Source organism: Amphiura filiformis, chromosome 2, assembly GCF_039555335.1.
Source record: "Amphiura filiformis chromosome 2, Afil_fr2py, whole genome shotgun sequence".
Lineage (NCBI taxonomy): Eukaryota > Metazoa > Echinodermata > Ophiuroidea > Amphilepidida > Amphiuridae > Amphiura > Amphiura filiformis.
Window position 1 is genome coordinate 8,078,913 of NC_092629.1, and position 21,354 is coordinate 8,100,266.

The 21,354-nt window shown below is 37.1% G+C and overlaps 1 protein-coding gene across 3 annotated transcripts in view; it reads right to left on the reverse strand.

The window, feature by feature from the left end:
- LOC140145849 (uncharacterized) overlaps positions 1–14,950 on the reverse strand; it is a 138,382-nt gene extending 123,432 nt beyond the window's left edge. For 2 of the 3 annotated variants that reach the window (XM_072167536.1, XM_072167535.1), the window contains exons 1-7: positions 14,836–14,950; positions 14,451–14,565; positions 12,164–12,345; positions 5,891–6,043; positions 1,479–1,654; positions 836–945; positions 372–625 (exon numbers count right to left, since the gene is read on the reverse strand). In XM_072167536.1, the coding sequence (XP_072023637.1) occupies positions 372–625; positions 836–945; positions 1,479–1,654; positions 5,891–6,043; positions 12,164–12,345; positions 14,451–14,561 (986 nt within the window). In that variant the 5' untranslated portion in view covers positions 14,562–14,565; positions 14,836–14,950. The remainder of the gene's footprint in view (positions 1–371; positions 626–835; positions 946–1,478; positions 1,655–5,890; positions 6,044–12,163; positions 12,346–14,450; positions 14,566–14,835) is intronic. The other variant, XM_072167537.1, reaches the window with a different exon arrangement.
- Between the last annotated feature and the right edge of the window lie 6,404 nt (positions 14,951–21,354).

The following is a 21,354-nucleotide window of genomic DNA, read 5'->3' on the forward strand; positions in this document are numbered from 1 at the left end:
CAACCCGGCCGGTACAAGCTTTAATAACGGGGAAACATACATTTTTATTAAAAAGAAATCCTACCATCTATCCAAACTCGCCGTGTTATTCCAATGCCCTCGATAGTGGACAGGGCTTAAAAAATGTTGGGAATTAAGTGGTAAATATTGAAAAGTTGACCTGCATGGCACAAAAAATGTCATCATAGTTGCCCGGCAGGGCTACAAAGAAACAATAGCCATCAGATTGGACTTTTCGGAATAGATATATTTCGGAGTAAAGTCCTGTCGAAAAAATGACCTTTCGGAGAAATTACTGTTCAGATCAACGACTGTTCAGGATAGAAGCACTTCGGAAATATTATATTTGCACGCTGTGTAATAATACTTACGGTTGACTTTCAATGTGCGCCTTTGCTACGACTTTCATCTCAAAGCGCTTATCAACTGGAATGGAATTGCAGTCATATTTTGGTTCCATGATAACAGGTATGTCGCATGTTGTGGTATCGGGGCTGATTCTCAGCAGGAAAGACAAGGAAATCTTGCTCCGGGGGTTTCCATTTTCATCAAGATCCTCAATCATTACTCTTACAGCATAATCGCCTGGAGGGCCACTGGTATCGAAGACTAATGTACAGTCATCCTAAGAATCGAAATAGAAGATTTGCGAGTATATGCATTTTGTTGTCGAATCAGTGCAATATTTTGATCGTATAGTGCTGATTGATAAGTGTTTGTTTATTTCTATTTTTTAGAAGCAGACTACTGAAAATGGAATCACTGTCAAAAAAACTGAAAACGGAACAAAAGAAAACATTAAACAAATATAATGAAACAGATTGAGTGTACTTACATAGATGTCAATATACGGAAGTTCCTCACAGACGTCACCATCACCATTGCATTCACCTTTATCGCGTTTAGTGTACCGACAACGGTGGCTATCGCCATCAGGGTCGTTAACTGTGTATTAACCAACAACAAATTAAAAGGGAGAAGAGCATTTGGGTGGGATTTCCGACTTTTTCCATATTATGTTTCAACCTTAAATTAATGACTATCAATGAAACAATCTGATTCCCAAGTTGCTCTAGCGGTTTACAGAATAAAAAACATGGTCGGGTGAGGCCGCTGTATGCTTGATATGCATCAACGTTTTTTTACAACATGTTAAGATTATGATAAGAAAGAATTTTACAACATGGCAGAACAAATTTTAAATTTCGGTCCAATTATGACCTTCTACCTCGTGGAAAGCATAAGGGCATATAAAAAGAACCAATATCTATTTTTGTCATTTGAGATGTAAGGATAAACATTGCTAATTATAATACACAGCGTCCTGGACTATTGGCTCAATTGGCTCAATGTACTTTTTATATTAGGTCAAGTTAGGTTGGCTCATTGTAGTTATAAGTGATGTTTTTCTTGCAAAAAGTACCGATTTTGTTCAACACTAAATGCTGAGATGTTATTATCAAATTTTAGATGCATACCTGGAATAATAAATGAGAATTTGCCGCAACCCTGGGGATAAAGTTGCACTGGTCTTGGTGACGTCACAGGTGAAGAATTCGGCAGCCCGTTAAGGTCAATCTCGGTTAGCATTTTCCATCCTTGCCCATGTTTTGGATCTGCGTTTTGAATGTCTACCCAGCAGCAAGCCTCGTAGCTAAGGCAAATTGAGAAAATTATATCAAGAATTCGTTTGTTTTCGGCATTCCCTGTTGCTGATTACCTCAAACAATATGTATTTTTGTTTTGACTATCCTCTACCGTGTGATAGATGACAGGCAGGTCCAATATTTTGAGTAGTGCATGCCGGCGCACACAACCATAAAATATCGAACTTGCCTGTCGTCCATCACATGGTAGAGGATAGTAAAATCAACATTTGGTATTGGTTATTCTCATTCGTTGTCAGTCAAATATATTCTAATAACTAAACACTGTTTTATTTAGCAAAAACTAAGTTACCGTCATGAAAACTCCCCTTTTTCTGAATATGAGGAAAAATTCCGGACATTTGCTCTGCGACATGTCAAGCACGTCGTTTTCACGGCAAAACAGCTGTGAGTTCCCTTCCGCGCTGTTTTGAACACCTTCATCCTGGGCTTGTGTTGACAAATTATACAGTTCTACGCCGTTATTTAGCAGCTTAAAAGTGTTTTAAGGGGGTACTACACCCCTCGATAAATTTGTGTCTATTTTTGCATTTCTCTCAAAAACTAATGACACAGTGGTAACAAAAGTTATGTATATTATAGGGGCAAGGAATCCAATTACTACACTGGAAATTTCAGTGTAGTAATTGGATTCCTTGCCCCAATAATATACATAACTTTTGTTACCCGTGTGTTATTATTTTTTGAGAAAAATGCAAAAATAGTCAAAAATTTACCACAGAGGTGTAGTACCCCCTTAAACAAAATATATCTTACTTGACATATTTTCGATGATTGGAACAGCTCGCGTTTACAATTTTAAAAACATTTTTTATTCAAAATCATGTCTCGGCAATGTGAAATGTGCAAATTTTTGGATATTTGCCGGGTAGTCTATGAGCTGGACCACAGCGAAACATGTGTCGTTGGAGGTCTCCTGGACCGATTTATGTTGCATACCATATTATGATAGGGACATAATTCTGCCCTGAGCACGAAATGATATGTTTCCAAAATTATAAGTGGCACATTAATCCTCAAGGTCATGTGCAAAGTGACGCCTTAAAATACCGATTTTTAAAAGCTTAATCAAAGATAATGTTATTCCATGACCTGATTCGATTGTAAATTGCGTTTTTAATGTGTTAGCGGTGATTTAAAAAGAAGAAAGCGTGCTCTTTCTCACTAGACATCCATATTCCTTCGTTCCTGCATCAATTCAAGATGGGCGCCCAAATTACAATTTCCTTGAAAACCAATGAAATGCTGCGATAGCAAGCTAAGCCAAAGACAATGACTGAAAAAAATGTATAATATTCAAACAATATGCTTCTTAAATCTTGTTTAAAAATCCTTATACCCAAAAATCAATATTAAAATTTGATCATCCTCGTGTATTTGTTACACGCAGTTCTGGTACCTTCCAATAATAATGTGACCAGCACAATTCGAACCTTGTTACATATATATTTAAATCTTCCGTTCTTCTGTCCAGATGGGTAAAACAAATACCGTAAAAACCCATCTAGAAGCATATAGAAGCGCCTGTGTTGAAAGCGAAATTCATGCAGGCGCCCTCCACAATATCATACCATTATGGAATTTGAGCAAATCAATTACCGACACAAGCAGGTATACAATGTATTATTTTATTTTCATTTTGTATCTCACGAGCATAGCTCACTTGGTAAGGCATCGGACTTTGGTACACATGTTCAATCTTTTCATTTATATTTTTTTACATTCTTCTATTAAGACTCCTTTCGTGTTCTCCGTTTTCATATTTAGTTTAATTTTTTTCTATAATTGTTCTTCTTCTATTGTTTCTTTTCTTTGTTTTCTTTGTCTTTTTTTCTTGTTTTTATTTTATTCTTTCTTTATTTTTCTTTGATTCATATTGCCAGGGTAAGGAGAGGATCGAGTGAACTAAAGACCCATTCAGTGATTTGCTCATTCGGACGATCGTAAAAATCATTTTGTACTTTTGTCATTGTCATAGATGTTCAGCCGAAAGCCGCATATTTAACGGGTACGTCTATTGCAAAAATAACATCATATCATTGGCAAGCTAATATTAGGAGGACAATGAAAATGACTCCTTTTTTGAAAAATTAGACGTTTAAAATTGATATTCCGCAAAAACCAACTTAAGCGGTGAGTTCCTTCGAACGAGACAGATTTGGCCTAGAAAAACGGTGACGTCATGAAATGAGACAAGTGGCCGAGTGGTCAAAGGCGCTAGGCTCATAGAGTATCCAAAGCGGTGCGCCGTGAGTTCGAACCCCGACTCTGCCAAACTTTTAAAGAAGTAAAATTATAATTTTACTTTTTAAAATTTTATATTGGGGAAATGTGACTGGGAGAATTTATGTATGGCGTGGAGTGGTGTGCACTATGATCAATAGGTTGATGACATCATTTGACTAAATGGACTGCACTGCGCCATGATTATGGTGAAGGACACCGGTTCAAATCTTTTGTTTTGAGCCAGTCAATAATTTCACGCACAAACTCTATATAAGAGAAGTGGGCTTTTTCTGCCAACGTCCGTGATAAAACAGTGCAAGCGAAACAAAATTAAATGAGCTGAATAGTTTCTTTTGTAAGATGAGACGATTTGAAGTTTTTGAAGACATTCTATTCATGATGGATAATAGATTCAAACATGGAATAATTATTATTCCTCATTTATTATATTTTTTATTGAAAAGACTACAATTGTGGCAACAAAACATTTTTTTTAAATTTCATCACAAGTCTATTATTCCGCGTTTCCTTATGGAGAGGAGCAGTTTCAGACAATAGCTTGGGATTATTGGGGCAGAGGTTATCTTTTGAATTCTTTCATGACCACTGAAGTATAGTCAAGCCTGTCAAGGACACTCGGCGCGAATTGAAAGACCATGTCACTCGCCACAAAAGAATGTCAATGTTCATAAAACACCAATTTGGGTATCTTCTGCTCCTAAGAATAAATACTTTTACTAGTTTCTTTAAAACTATCAAATTTCTTTAAAAAAAAAAAAAAAAAAATAAATAAATAAATAAATAAATAAATAAATAAATAAATAAATAAATAAAATAAATAAATTTGAAGATAGATAAAAAGAACATGTCAAAAAGTTTAATCAAAACGAGCATAAAACGGAACCAGTCCCCAGACCGTGCTCACTTTAGTGCCAAAGTCTGACGATCTATCAATTGAGCTATATGATCCTGATATATGAAACATTCGTTAGTATGTCAATCATAGTGCAGTGTCGTCCACGGCATATTCGCCGTGACCTTTCCAGCCATAAACCCGCTTATTGAAGATTAAACCGATATATGCAGTACTAAACCATTATATAGTAATCTATTGTCCAATGCAAATTTATTACCACCTGATAATATTGATCCAATGAGCGACCGAATTGTCCGCTACGGACGACTAATCCAATCGATAATGACGCTATTGACATGTACGAGCGGAGCTCCACTGACCGAGTTTTGGGGTATTTTTCACTGGTTTGCAGCTGTTTGCTGTCATTTACTCATCAAGGTGGACCACCGTTATTATAAGGACTATGCCAATTATTTAAAGATTGACATGTAGAGAATAAGCCATAATTGATTGACAGAAAGTACTAAATTTGTACCTATGACGGTTTTATGACACCAATCTTCCAAATACGACCAAATGGCTGCCCGGTGAAGCAAAATGTGCATTGGAATAACACGGAGTTTGGATAGATGGTAGGATTTCTTTTTAATAAAAATGTATGTTCCCCCGTTATTAAAGCTTGTACCGGGTTGAAGATTCAGATATTTGGAAAAGAATAAGTAATTGAAACATAGAGCAAGTACTAAAATCATATCTTTTATATTTTTTAATATATGATGCTAACTAGTTTATCCCATATAGCTACAACACACCGCTATCAGTAGGGTTCAATTGCCTATTGTGAGTGCCCCTGTGTTGTGTGCATACATGTAGTTAACAATAACTGCATGATGTACAATTGATTAGTGTTACAATAATATATACATAGATGGAATGTATTATAGCCACCTATTGCCAGTACACGGTGTGCCAGTATAATTATAGTTGCTCAAACTCCAAATACAAAAAGTAACTAATTTTATTGAGGGCGTTTCTTTGATATATGCTTCTAGACGGGTTTTTACGGTATGGCGTTAGGGGGAACTCATAAGTTGGGTATCCTATTAAAGTATGATAGTTCATTAGTATAATGAATACGTACTAAAGCACTAATCGGTTGGTTTTCGTCGGAACATCAACTTCAAAAGTTCTACCACCTTCATCCCATCCACCTATTTCGTCATAATCCGTACATAGCCATGACATTTTGGAAGAAGTTGGGTCACCATTTGGTGGTGGGTCAAACTTCACGCAACTGTAGATAAAAAGATATTAAATAGAAATAGATTATCTGTTGTTATGCTATTGAATAGATCATTATAATCAGGTTAAATAATCAATTATTAAATATTACAAGCATCCCAGCAAACACGAACGTTTTACACAAAGCGTTTAAATGTCGGGTTATATAAAGGGTAAATAACAATCAAAAACATTTTTTTTCACAGACGACCTTTTGAGCTGATCTAGTAGATTTGCTTACCAGTCGTTTTGTTGTTATCGTAACTACAGTTTGTCCTTTGAAAGTGAACTTCGACCATATGCGTAGATTTCTTTTTGACGTTGGAGGGGGGATGGGGTTTGAAAAACTTTCTTGAAGTATAGTGAATCAAGCCCCTTTTGGCGAAAGATTAAGTTTATGGTACAAATGCGCGCGAACTAAACTGTTGAAATATGGTGCAAAAGTGGAATAAATTCGCAAAAATTGCATTTTTGGCGCTAAAATGGCCAAATATGAGGTTAATTTGGTTAGAAACCCACATGCAATCAACATTGGTGGGATGATTGTATGGACCATACATCTTGCAAAATATGGGGGGGGGGGTTATTTCCCAATCCCCGGGATCTACGCCTATGACTTCGACGGTTTCTCAAAACGCTTGCTTAACGCCCTTATACCTTATTAAACGATATCGACATTAAACGTCTAATAGATTTGGCGCCGGTTTGGACCTGATGTTTTTGTGCTTAAATATATGTAACCGCAATAACGGTATTACAAAAAAATTAAGCACAAACCATATTTTTAAAAATCCCAAAAGCTCCCCTAAAATTACAAACCATTTCTTTGCATAATTTGACATACATTTTGTTGATTTTGAAAAGCATCCTTGTTGAAAAATGTGATTATTTTTGACCAAACCAAAAGGATTTTGAGAAGGGCTAACTTTGCTAGTGTAGCAGAAAGATGCTTCTATTTATAGGTTTTTAATTTTTCAAATCAACCAAATGAATGTCAACTCCTAAATTAATTTGACTATTTTTAAAACACCGGCTCAATAAAACCTTCCAGAAAAACCCCGTACATGTCAATGAATAATTGTTTTATACTGTAAGATGATTGCATGGGTGACTGGGTAATCGAATACATAAAAATTAAAGAAAACAAAAACACCATTAAATCAATCAAAACATTGATATCGGATGAGATAGCGCCCTCGTCATTGGCAGGCTGCATGTCACTCCGTTCTCTAAAATTCATTCATAATTGACATTTTTACAGCCTGTTGTGTGTGTTTTCATCAATATGTGACAGTTTTACGTTGATCCGCTGAAACATCTTTGACTTTAAATTGCTGATTTATGTTACTTGACTCGTTTTTATAATCGCGGTGATCTTAATATCTATAGTATAGTGCAAAATTTGGAACCGTGTCTCTAAGATAGTGCATTGACTGTTTGCTGTACTTTAACTTTTTTTCGTCATGCCTCCACAAACTTATATATAGGGAGGACCAATGCACTGAAGAGTCTATTGTTCTATTGTGTCCGATTTGAGCGCTGACATATTGGAAAATGTTGCTAATCAATATTCATGAAGTCGTTTCACCACTTATTGACAGTAGCCTGCCTATTATAGCGTTAATACGCTGGCCAGGTCAGTTACCGATTTAATGGCGGAAGCCCTTTGTCTCGAACAAAAGGTACCTCTCGATGAATAGTGTGTCGGGAACTCCAATTGGCACAAAGGAACAATAGGCGTTACATAATCTATTTACTCTCCTTCCTATATAAGCTCCTTGGTGAGGACACTCTGCTGGACTTGAACAAAAGGTGTGATAAACAACATTGTAATTCTATTGACCAGTCCGTCTGGTCTGAACTGACCAGTCTCGGTATTGCCAGAAAAACAAGACGTGGTTGCCGTGGTGGAAAAAACAAAAAACGGGAAATCACAGTTCATATTACGCCTATATCATCAAACAGGCCTGCCGATGAGAGGAAATTCCGTCCACAACAGCGCTATCTTGTGGAAGTGCCTCGCGCCCAAGGGCCTAAAAGCGAACACTGTAAAAATAAGATATTGCCAAGAGCTTGCTTTGCAACATGGAATTCCCGGTCAGCAAAAAACAAAACTACCTCTATTACTAATCTAATCGTGGATGAAAAACTTGACATTTTAGCAATTACTGAATCTTGGTTTTGTGGGGATGAGCGCGATGAAATTCCAATTGCAGATATCAACATCACTCTGCCACATTATGTCGTTCATCATGTTCCTCGCACTGACCGAAGAGGTGGTGGTGTTTGTCTGATAGTTCACAAAGGTTTCAGTATAAGACTCAATGAGACAAAGAATTTTCAGTCCTTCGAATATATGGATGTCATTTTGTCAAATGGATTGTCGTCGCTCAGACTTATTGCCATATACCGCCCACCACCTTCAACAGAGAACAAATTGACGGTCAATATGTTTATGACCGAATTCTCTCAGCTCTTGGAAGTAATTTCCATTGCCCCTGGAAATCTCCTTATCATGCGTGATTTGAATTTTCATGTCGATAATGCTGAAGACCGTGATGCTACGGCTTTTTTGGATCTTCTTGATTCAGCTGGACTTCATCAACATGTCCAGCAAGCAACCCACCGCCGTGGCCACACATTGGATCTTATAATATTGCGAATTTCAGAAGAACTCGTCACCGATGTGTCCGTTGTGAATGGCCTACCATCTGATCATAGAGCCGTCAAATGTCACGTGGATGTTCAGAAGCCACCACTTGTAAAAGTGGAAGTTCGCTCACGAAACCTGCGTGCAATCGATCTTGAGGAATTCAGGAGAGACATTGAAGATTCGTCTCTCTGTAACGATGATGAAAACAGTACTGCTGATCCGTCCTTTCTTGTGGATCAGTATGAATCTGTTCTTTCTAATCTTTTGGAAGTACATGCTCCTATCAAAACTAGGACAATTGTTTATAGACCGAATGCTCCCTGGTTCAACGACAATCTACGAGAATCAAAGCGTAAAAAGCGAAGGCTCGAGAGAAAATGGTTGAAGTCTGGATTAGAAATAGATCAACAACTGTATATCCAGCAGTGCAAAGATCATCGCAAGAAATTGGAAGAAGCGAAGTGCGCGTATCATCGTGAAAAAATCAATTCATGTGACGACCGCCAGCTTTTCAAGATCGTCAACCGTCTAAGCAAATCTTCTGCCTCGAGTGTTTTGCCTGATCATTCCTGTCACAAGACATTGGCAAATGACTTCGGTGAATTCTTCAAGGGTAACGTTAGGAAATTGCTGGATGCCCTTGACAACATTGACCCTCCAGAATTGTCTGTTTCGCTGGATGATTCATACACTAGTGAGTTCGTATCGTTCCAGGAGGAAACAGTTGAAGACGTCCGGGAGATTTTGAAGAAGTCTGCTATAAAATCGTCCCCGCTGGATCCAATACCAAAAGATCTTCTGAAGGGGTGCTTGGACTTACTATTGCCGCATTTCACGCTTGTAATTAACTCACGTCTCCTATCAGATGTAATGCCGCAGTCTCTCAAGATCGCACAGGTCACTCCACTCGTGAAAAAGGCAAACGCTGATCGAAATGAACTCAAGAATTATCGCCCAATATCCAATCTTAAATTCTTGTCAAAGACTGTGTTGCTGCCTCACAGCTTACCCAGTACCTTGTTGAAAATAATCTGTACGCAAAAAACCAATCTGCATACAGAAAGTTTCATTCGACTGAGACAGCTCTCGTAAGGATTCAAAATGACATTCTGCTTGCTGCAGACCGACATCTGGAAGCGATCCTTATTCTCCTAGACTTTTCCGCGGCGTTTGATACGTTATCTCACCTAGTACTGATCAATCGTCTGCGTGACCGTTATGGCATTGGAGGAACAGCTTTGTAGTGGAATAGGCCTAAATCCTATCTGGAAAGTCGCTTTCAGGCAATCTCTATTAAAGGTGAATTGTCTGATGACGTTCTCTTGGAAGATGGTGTTCCTCAAGGATCATTGAACGGCCCGCTCTTGTTCACGTTATTCTCTGCGCCTCTTGGTGACGGCATCAAGTCTCATAGCATACAATTTATGACTTATGCAGATGATACACAGATGTATCTAGTTCTACATCCTAGTGAACGCGAATTTGTAATCCCGCGCCTGGAGCTATGTCTTCGTGATATCAAGGCATGGACAACGGGGTAACAGACTTGTTCTGAATGACTTAAAGACCGAGCTAGTCCATATCAGCTCAAAATTTGTCAAGTCTCTGCCCTTTCCCAAAATTACAATGGATACATCGGAAATTGACATATCAACATCTGCCAGAAATCTTGGTGTCGTCTTTGACAAATCATTGGATATGAGGTGTCATGTCAAGAACTTGATCCGCGCAGCAACTTTCGCGATCTATTGCATTGGCAAATTACGCCGTTACCTTGATCGTACATCAGTTGAACGTTTAGTACACGCGTTTGTGACTTCGCGGCTAGATTCCTGTAATGCTCTGCTGTATGGCCTCCACGAGAAGGAAATTTCAAAGATACAAAGGGTGCAAAATACTTGCTAGAAATGCTAGACTTGTTACTAGGTGTAAAAAGCAAGAACATATGAAGCCTGTTCTCAGGGACCTTCACTGGCTACCCGTGCAACAACGAATCAGGTATAAGGTTGCCTTGCTTATATTCAAAGCTCTGCACGGTACAGCGCCTACATACATCGCAGAGCTAGTTGAGGAGCACAAGCCAAGAAGGGCCCTGAGATCGGCTTCTGAGGTGCGACTATGCCCTCCTAAGTTTCCCCAAACTAAGTTTTATGGCGAAAGGGCATTTGCCGTGGCAGCACCTACTGTATGGAACAAGTTACCCTGCAAACTACGTGCAATTTCCAGTCAAAGCGCTTTCAAGAAAGGTCTCAAAACACACCTTTTTAATTTAACTTAATTCTTCATCGAACCTTTTTTAAAACGTCGTTTGTGACTTTTTATCATGGGCAATAACGGGGAATGCCATTCTTTTACCTTCCTTTGTTTTGTTTTTTTGCTGTATACAGATGGTTCACTGTGTTTTAAAAGATATGTTTTTGCTGTGATAATGAAATTTTTGATGTTGTTGCTATTTTGTTTTTGTGTATTCTTTTTAACATAAACATGTTTGTTTACCTACTTCATAAGAACTGTTTGTTTTGCTCCTGATGTTCTTTTGTCCATTTTGATGTGGGAGTAAGACAATATGTGTTTTTGAGTGCAATTAATGTCATGTGCAATTTCATACTGCTTTTTTGTTCTTTTGTTTTTGCTCGGTTTGTGATCGGTTTTTTCAAGATTACTCCTAACAAAATGCACAGTATGGGCTTGAACTGTCGTTTTTTTACCTTGTTATCTTACCATTGTACATTTTTGCTAAACATGCTAAATAGTGTTATTTTTATCGTAGCTAAATAATTATTGTAATTTTATAGAGTTGTATTTGTGTTTATCTTGTAAAGCGCCTTGTGGTTGCGTGCAATATAAGGCGCTTAATAAATTGTATTTATTATTATTATTATTATTGATATCGAGAATGTTTGTATACATTAAATGTATAGAATGTGGAAAAGTGCAACTTTTTCTGAAAGCATCATGTTTGGAAAATTTTTATTATTTTTGGCCAAAACAAAAAAATATTTTAAATAATGAACTTTGGGATGGTAGGAAAATGATTCTTTTATTCACAGGTTTTTAAATTTTTCAAATCAACGATACGATCTCGTATGTATGTATGTCAAGTTATACAAATAAATGTTTTGTAATTTTAGGAGGGGGGTTATTTTTTGTGAACCCTTTATGACACAAATTGGAACAAGACCTACTGATTGGGATTCCCTTGTAAATCCCCCCAATATTTTACCAGGGTGGATGGTCCATACAACCATCCCCCCAATGTTGACGGCTGTATGTGGGTTTCTGACCAAATTAACCTCACATTTGGCCATTTTAGCCCCAACTCGCTCGAACTTATTCCACTTTTGCACTATATTTCAACAGTTTAGCTTAAAAATAGCAACTTTTTCTCGCGTTTCGCGCACATTGGTACCATAAATATTCTGTCGCCAAATTGCTGGATTCACTATACTGATTGGTATTATATTAACCCATGATACTTACTTTTCACAACTCGTTGATGCCTGACCGGGATAACACCCATCACATCTAAGACTGCCTACTGTTTTGAGAAACCCTCCGTAATTTGCAGCCTCATCAGTTTCATTGCACCTGGCGTGGCCATCTGTTATATCTGTCCAACCATCTCGAAACCCGTTGAAACTGAAGGAGTATTTTACCTCTACCTACGAAGTTAATAAATGAAAACAATGTGTGTCGGTGTGTTGTCAAAATGTCATGACAAGTCCCAATAAAATCTGTAATACCTAAAACATCTTTGCGAGATTATCTCCCACATCCCCTCTATCCAGTGATACCAAAATAAGTACAAACATTAACCACCTAATGTCGCTATGACGTCATAAGCGTGCCAGCGTCAATTTGGCAATATCTGGCCATGTACAAAAGTATAGGCAAAATTGATTTTCGGAAAACAAATTCTGTATTAATTGCAAAAATTTGTTCAAAAATTGAAAGTTTTGAGTGCTCAAATAAGTGCGGGAATCTTTTGTTTAGTTTTATATGAATAAACCTTACAATACAATAATTGGTTTAACTACGAGTATCCGATCTTTTGAATGATGACCTTAGACGACAGGGGTGTGTGGGTGGGTGTGGGGGGGTGAGATTGCCAGTGTGTGTGTGGGGGGTGTGGGGTGAGATTGCCATAGACTGGCCTTGGACTCATAAGGTCACATAAAATATTGTTGGTTATCAGTCATTTCATGTATTGATGAGAGAAGAAAGTGTTTTTTTTCTCTTAAATTAGCATTGTTATTATCCTTTCCAACTCCAGCGACACCTCATGCATTATATTCCTGGGTAAAGGGTTAGGCTAATGTTTATGGTAGGGGAATGAAAACCAGCACTACAGTCAAGTTATCGATTTTCTAAAAGTAAAATACTAATACCTATTTCAATGCATCCAAATGCCCGTGAAAAGTAACGGATAATAGTAGTTTTCGGTCTATTCTAAAGCACTGTTAGTAGCTTACGCCCGGCAAAATAACAAAAATTACTACTAAAGATACCATATTTTGACCTTTGGGATAAAGATAAAGAATATTGGACTGCGGCATAGGTAACAGAAGTCGGATTAAGAACTATAGATATCTTTCTAACAGCATAGAGTGGAGTCAGTGAGTCCGTCAATTGATAGTAAAAGTTGTACAATTATTAACGGTTTAAGAACTGCACATGCCGAAAGTATGGCCTCCCTTGTTCAACAGCCTGCACTGAGTGCCGTGACAATTGATGTACCAACTCGCCACCACCCGTCATTGAATTTTGTGCTACTGAAGATGAATTTGCCATATGAATGCTTATTCCAAGATTGTTATTATTATTGAGGATTACAACCAAACTGTATGATAGCCAATTGTTTTGTGTTTTTGTATTATTCTTGTTATAATTAGGGAATTATCAGTATGATAAGTCCGTAACTGACCGACATTTATTATTAAGGCACGCAGATTATTTCACATTGAGATTACCCATCCTGAAACATGCATTTTATAGATATACACATGCTCTAAAAGTAAATCATGTTAATAATGACTAAATAAGTTCAAATAGTACTACAATTGGCGGCCATAATGGACTTATGCAAACTAGGGCACACATATTAAGGCACGTACGTTGCACACTTGTGAAACATAGAAATTACCAATCCTAAAATGTGCATAGGTATTTAAATTAAGTGGAAAAGATGAACAAATCAATATAAAATGCATTACGTTTCACTACCTGAGGAGAATTGATCAAAAATTGAATTCTCTCCTGAGGTTAGTATCTGTCAATGAATTGACCAGATCACAAGGATGTCATTATAGATAGAGGCAGTATATGACACACGTGGGTCAATAAGTTATATAAAAATGAACTTGTGTGGTATTTAGTTCCCAGGAAGTGAGTGCCCCCCCCCCCTGACAAAAAATGAAATGAAGGGCAAAGGAAAAGAAAAAATTCAGCCCGATCATGGGCCAAAATAGTGTAAAATACCCAATTTTTGCGCACATAGTCCCAATAAAGCCTTCTTTGAAGCTCGAAGATCTGATGCAACTGTAATTATTTACGTCTGTGCCCCCAAAATTTGATTTTGCCCTTCCCCTGACCAAAAAAGCTGGCTACGCACCTGATATTTAGGGACTTTTAGTATAGAAATACATTGTGGTGAACAAATTCTCTTGCAATTTGTTTGACTAGTTTGAAAATCGGTTAGCTTGCATGGATTAAAATGGAATGGAATATAATGACAATTAACCAATCAACTAAAAAGGAAGGAACTTACCTTGTTTCCGTTAAGGGGTTTCCAGCTAAAAGTCCCACCTCGAAAATGTGCACCAAAGACATGTGTCGTCACACCAAGCAGCAGTAAAGTTACCGGCAATGATAACCTCATGGTGCTTTAAAAAAAAAAGAAAGACACGAAACTTTAGACTGATAAAGCACCCAGGACAATATTAATATACACGCACGTGAGTAAAGACCGAATACATGAACATGATGAAGAGGGAATACTTCTAAACGTAATATGCTGCAAAGTAAAAATGCACTAAGTGATTAAAAAGTGATTACATAATTCACAATTGTAAATATTATAAGATTTATAGTAACTGCATTCTACGTTCAAAGCAACAGCAAGATAATATCTTTATCATTTTTGCTTTACTTACCAATTAAGCTATATCTTATCTTCAGATCAATTCAGATAGCTATATACTTGTGACGTGTACAGGGAAAATCACAACGTCCCTCTCTGTTAAATCTGTTCCAAGAGTTTGTTTTATACAGTTATAGCAGAAATGAGAGTAGGTCTACAGATGGTTGAGAATATATTATTTCAAAATTAATAATAAGTTCAAAAAAATGCGATGAGGCTTGTAATGACCGAGGCATCATATGTTTCAAAATGTTATTAGAATTTTGTTTTATTAAAGTAGTTTTTTATTACTTAATGACTCTGTGCTGTGCAACGAGGGCAATCACAGAAATGATAAACCATCGGGCAAACACGCTGATTGGCTGACAAATAAAATGTACACTTTTTTTGCTAATTTAGGTCTTGCTCGAAAAGAATTTCGGTCATAAAATGGTATTTGTAATAATTATTTAAAAAATCATTTGAATTAATTTTTGGCCATGCATATGAATTAGAATTTTACCTTATTCGGGCTCCCAAAAAATATTTTTTCATGGAAAAAATGCAAACAATATAATAATATTTTAACTTTATTGACCAAGCATTTCACAAATGGCTGTATTTCTCAGTGAAGATGATAAAAAACCGTTAACCTGATGCATAACTAATCAGTTTATGTTCAATACTTTAAAACAAGAGAATTAATCAAGAAGGTTTTGGATCATACCAAAGGTCGGGGGTTTACCTTTTCGGAACCGTTTAATAACGCTGGTGGAAATTTATAATGAGAATTCTTTCAAAAGCGACGAGAATTGAAAAATGTTCTCATTTCTATGTGAACTATTGTTTTAAATGATCAAACTTAACACGATGATTAGTATAGCATTTAAGGTTTCATATAAATGAGGCTTTTAATATTTTTGTTTCTGTATATGATAATATCATTCTTGAAATTACCAACTTTTTCATTGGTAGTATTATTTTGTTTCAGAGAAGAACGGCAGTCCCTTGCCGAGATTGACGCGAGTGCCCTGTTAATGAGCGAAAAACGCGTATCAGTTGTTTTCGCGGGAGTGTAGGTGGATCATCGCATTACTGAAGAAGTCAACCGACCGGGTTGACGAAACTGTTTAACCGTGAGTAGAACTTTTGGATTTGTCTACATAATTAATGAACTTTATGCGTATCAGTTATGTTCCCTTTAAGCGCCGCTCTGCCCGACCAACGTAAAAAGCCCATCAGATCGGTCTGTTGTTATGATTGTAACACGATTGAATCAGCCAATCAGAGCCCCACTTCCAATTCCGTGTTTACCCTGTGCATATTCTTAAAATGTAAACAACTGTCACAAACTTAGTCTCCACGGCAGCCAGTTTGGTTCCGCTCCCTCCACACAAACAGTCTGCCAATGGCCACTTATAACGCCGTTTCTGATTGGCTATACATATGTAGCTGTAGAGCTGTACATACGGGAACTTGATTGACCTCAGTCAGCTGGCGAGATGGCGGGTCAAAATTGCTCATGAATAATTAAGTAGCCGTCAAGCCGATCGACCAATTGAAAGCTTTGTTTGACGTCAAGCTCCATGACGTCGTCAGAAAACCGTTAGCCAATCAAAAAGGTCCAGTTCGTCATCATTGGCAGACTGTTTGTGTGGAGGGAGCGTAACCAAACTGTAACCCCAAGCACTCAGTATGTCGATGACAGAGTGATATTTTTTTTCTTATAGCTATTCCCAGCATTCCCAAGTAAACAGATTTGTTAGTATTATTTATTCATACATACATGTTATATGTTTTATGATACATACGCGTTATATACAACGTTTACGCCCGGTGGCCTGGATGCGCGATCGCGTTGTTGGAGAAATAATCTAAAATCACGTTTTTTAATAATGCCTTTAATAAAGGCCTGGCCATAAAGGAGTGTAGCAGACACGCGGTGTTTCTAAAGGCGTGCTTTTTCCGTAATTAAGACGGATAAAATGTAACAAAATACGTTCCAATACCATGAACATATTAATTAACGTTGATGTTGATGTTTAATGACAGGCAAGTGTAGGCTACCTTTTAATTTTAATCAGTGGTTATTAACTTCACATAAGTTGTTTGGCCATAAAAGTATAGTGAAATATTTCAATAGTTTACTGGCACATACATATTTTCTTGCAGTGCTTGGGGTGTTTAATACCAGATCTGACATGTCTCTCAGAATTTAAAAAAAGTGATTCTATCTAGGTACGCACGTAAATGTAAGTCAAAGATCAACACATCATCATGATCATGCACATTTAGTCAAGGGAAATGGCCGTATTTACGTGATGTTGCTAAAATATTTTAGTTACTATGCAGATTCAGAATCCGCGGGGTGCCAAATGATGAAATTTTAAAATGCTTTAATCAAGTTATGGAATATCACAAGTTCTTCCTTTATTCCCAAGGAGTAGAAAGCAAAAAAGTTAATGGTCACACATCTATAGAATGCCTAACTACATGTGGCAAAAATGTCAAAGGGTAAAATCAAAATTGTACAGGGGTTTTAGCTTTTCAAAATGATCCAATTTCAAAGTCGCAGGTAGGTAAAACTATAGTTAATCTGATTATCTATCTTAATAACAGATTTTTAAATGTTTTATCCTTCACAGGAATTTTGAAAACACGCTGGTTATTTCAATAAGATTTGGCAATTCGCAATATAATAACTATCCATTTTTATGTCAACGGAGCGTTAATTCTTGTGCAATGCTTGGTTTCTCCCACAGTGGTTTCTCCACTCCAAGGACTTTTGTCATACCAATTAGCTGCCATTACATATAGCTAATAATAATAATAAAATAATGAGCGGGGCTGTCTGATTATGCGTTTCGATATTTGTGGTAATACAGAAGGCCCTTACTATTCAACATATTCCCCGGGGGGCACTTCAATATGAAATGGATATGTAGGGCTGGCACTTTCGCACTATTGGGCATTCGGTGAGAGCAAAATGTAAAAAATATGGGGTCATTGGGTGAGAGCATGATTTTAGGCATTCGGTGAGAGCAAAATGTAAAAAATATGGGGTCATTGGGTGAGAACATGGCCTTTTTTAAAGGGAATCTTTGGGTGAGAGCCGAAACAGCGCCACAAAAACCACGAAAATCGAATTTCTAGTTCGAAATGGCTTCAAATTTCATTGGTTTTTTTTCAAAATAAGTAACAAAATCAGTGATAAATGAAAGTTGCTGTTCAAATTGAACTTTTAAGGGTCTTTGGGTGACAGATCAATTGGAAAAATAGGGGGTCTTCGGGAGGCAGAGCATGTGTTCGTAAAACAATATGGGGTCTTTGGGTGACAGCTATGCTGAAAAGGGGTTTTAACAGCCCTACATACGCGTCACCTCCAAAGTTGGAGTGCCCCCCGGACATATTCAACCCCTACCGATGTATTATATTCCGAGGCTATCATGCATACCAACATGGTGTCTTGAAGTCATGTTATTTTTGAAGAAGCGGCTAGCCCATTGTTGTAACAATGAATTGGGCACATCATATTTGACCTGTTTGGACCTGACCTGACATGTTTTGATAACCTACTGCACAGGGCCCCAAATAATACAAAGGGTTATCAAGGCCCATAATATTTGATCTTTGGAGCTCATGTACCCATGTATAGACAAAATGCTCAATGATATCAGTGGAACCCTGAAGCTGGTTTAGTTATTAAGAAAAGGATGCCCCTTTGTGTTGGCATTTGGGTCCCCTACTGGGAGCCCTTGACCTTGAGCATATGGGCCAAAATTGGTAAACGTCTAGGAGTTAAAGCCTTACATGATGCAGTCGTGTCTGCAGTAGAATTCACCACGACCTTAACACTCATTGAAAACAGCTCAACTGATTAAATCAGATCTTCTCTGGTTAAATGCACGCTACACATGTTTCTGTTTTACCTGTGCGGTATTGCAATGAACTGGTATTATAGTTTCAGTTGGGTAACCGATTATAAAGCAAACGAAAGGTAACAATACTATGTGGGCCTTTGTTCACGAAATGAGACAAAAGTCTGCTTATTAATAACCAGCATTCTTGAAAATAAGAAACATAATGGTTGTTGACTTAACACGGTTTGGAAATAATTTCTTCATATTTTTTGGTGTTATCTGTCGTTTACATATCCTTCCTAAAACACAAAAGTGCGAATATTTCCAAACATCTAAATTTAGGACATGTTACAAAACTATATTTTCTAGAATTTCAGAGAATACTTTAAATATTGGCCGGTTATTTTTCACACAGTGACGTTAAGGGAAGGGGTATGAACGTTTGGACAGTATTTATTGTGGGACATTAGAGCACATCAGACATATCGAATTGCATTCTGAATACGAAGAATGTCCTTCTGATATCAAATAATTTTGATTTTTGAAATTCGCCATGTGATACACATTTTAAGGCAAATCATTAAAAATTGATATTTTTGGTATTTAACAGTACTCGAAGTAAACTTTATAAATCTAATGATTTATACTTAAAGTGTATGTAGGTGGGATGAAAAGCCGACGATCAATTGAAAATTTTGACCTTTCGTATTGAAGATATGGATTTTTCCCAAAACACAAAAAAAATTAGGTCTTTTTTTTAAAAAAATCCATATCTTCAATATGAAAGGTCAAAATTTTCAATTGATCTTCGGCTTTTCCTCTCAGCTACATACACTTTAAGAATATATCATTATATTTATAAAATTTACTTCGAGGACTGTTATATATCAAAAATGTGAAAAATATCAAATTTTAATAATTTGTCATAAAATTTGTATTATATCGTGAATTTCAAAAATGAAAATTATTTGATATCAGAAAGACATGCTTCGTATTCAGAATGCAATTCGATACGTCTGAGGTGCTCTCATGTCCCACAAAAATACTGTCGAAACGCTCAAAACGCTCATTCCAGATCTCTTAACTAGGCAATATCCTGTACTTCTAACATACACTATTTGTAGAGGTCACGCGTCAATGGTGAGAGCACTGTGTATTGTGTATAGGAAAACGAACAGTAACTGCAGTATGAAAGTGTACCAGTCCACGTATGGGCCTTGTCAGTGTGATGCGTGTGGAGTGTGTGGATCCTATGAATGTATGGCCCTATTAATGCTCTAATATTATCAGTGTACCAACTCGGAGTCCTGATAGTATTGGCTGAGAAACGGTATTCTCCGTTTATATACATTTTAGCCCTTAGGGCCCTTGACCGTTGACCTCATATTTTCAGGGATGGGCCCTAGATGTGCCACTTTTGTAGTTGTAGAGCTAGGACTGGTAGTCTTGACACTCAAAACAAAAACAAACAGAAAAAACGGGGGCATCGTCAGCAACTACTAACTTGAAATCCGCCACTGATTCTGGCCCATTCACAACAGGGATGGTCAATGTTTGGTTATAATGTCCAAGTTGTCAGACATTTCACAACTCCTTTAATGTCCTTTTAGAATTCATAGCTGAAAATAATTTCTAACTTTCAAATGCATGTAAAAAACGAGGTCATCTGAGATCAAATTTTATCATTTCCAGGTCATCCGGGGTCAAAGATCATATGGGTCGATGGGTTCAAAAAGTATCGCTAAGCTGATGCATGTGCTCTTACAGCTACAGGCATCCTAGTATATTATTACAGTCTAAAACAACAATACTGGTACATGTATCAGAAGAATGATTAATTTTATGTAACATATGAACATTAAAATCACTTTCAGGTTTCGCATGGAAAGATTGCTGTATAATATATGAGTCATAATGAAAAAATCAATGTATAAAATGTATAAAAAGACAGAGATAAAAAAAAGAAGACTAGTTTGCGTCTGACATCCCTGTCAATCAAATTCCCTGCGATCTTTGATTGGTTAATAGCGCGTAAAAGGAAGGTCGATTTATCTGGTGCCGATCGGAGAAAAGGAATGACAGAAAATGGCGAAAAATTACGTACTTTTACAAGGCAAGAAGTTTCCTACTATAAAGACATAACTTTTGAGATGGTTTGTATGTTTGAAGGTGCAAAATTAACAGTAAGGCGTCCGCTTTTACCGCTGCGTTCAGCAACTCATATCATCACAACACTTTTAAACAAACCGTGCTCGAGTTTGATTGACAGATGACGTTACACACAAACTAGACTTTTTATCGCTGTCATCCATTATTCTATCACACCATGGGAAACTTGGTTTGCTTGGGGGATGTATTTGTCAAATTAATTTGTTTTCAAAACTAAAATAGGTACATTCATAAATGCACATGCGATAGACAACATGCGGTTCCCGAATATCTTGCTAATTTAACAGTTTTAATAGATTAACTACATTAATGAACCCTAGATCTACTGAGCCATATTTTGTAACACGGACTACGAGGGGGTGGGGTCAAACCTCCATTATTGTCAATTATAAACGTGATATACTCTCAAACGTGTTACTGCATTCAAACAGGGGTTTTAAGTAATAAAGAAACGATTAACCTCATGTTTTCATATAATACGTCATAATAGTATACTTTATTTCGATTAATTACAATATAACAAG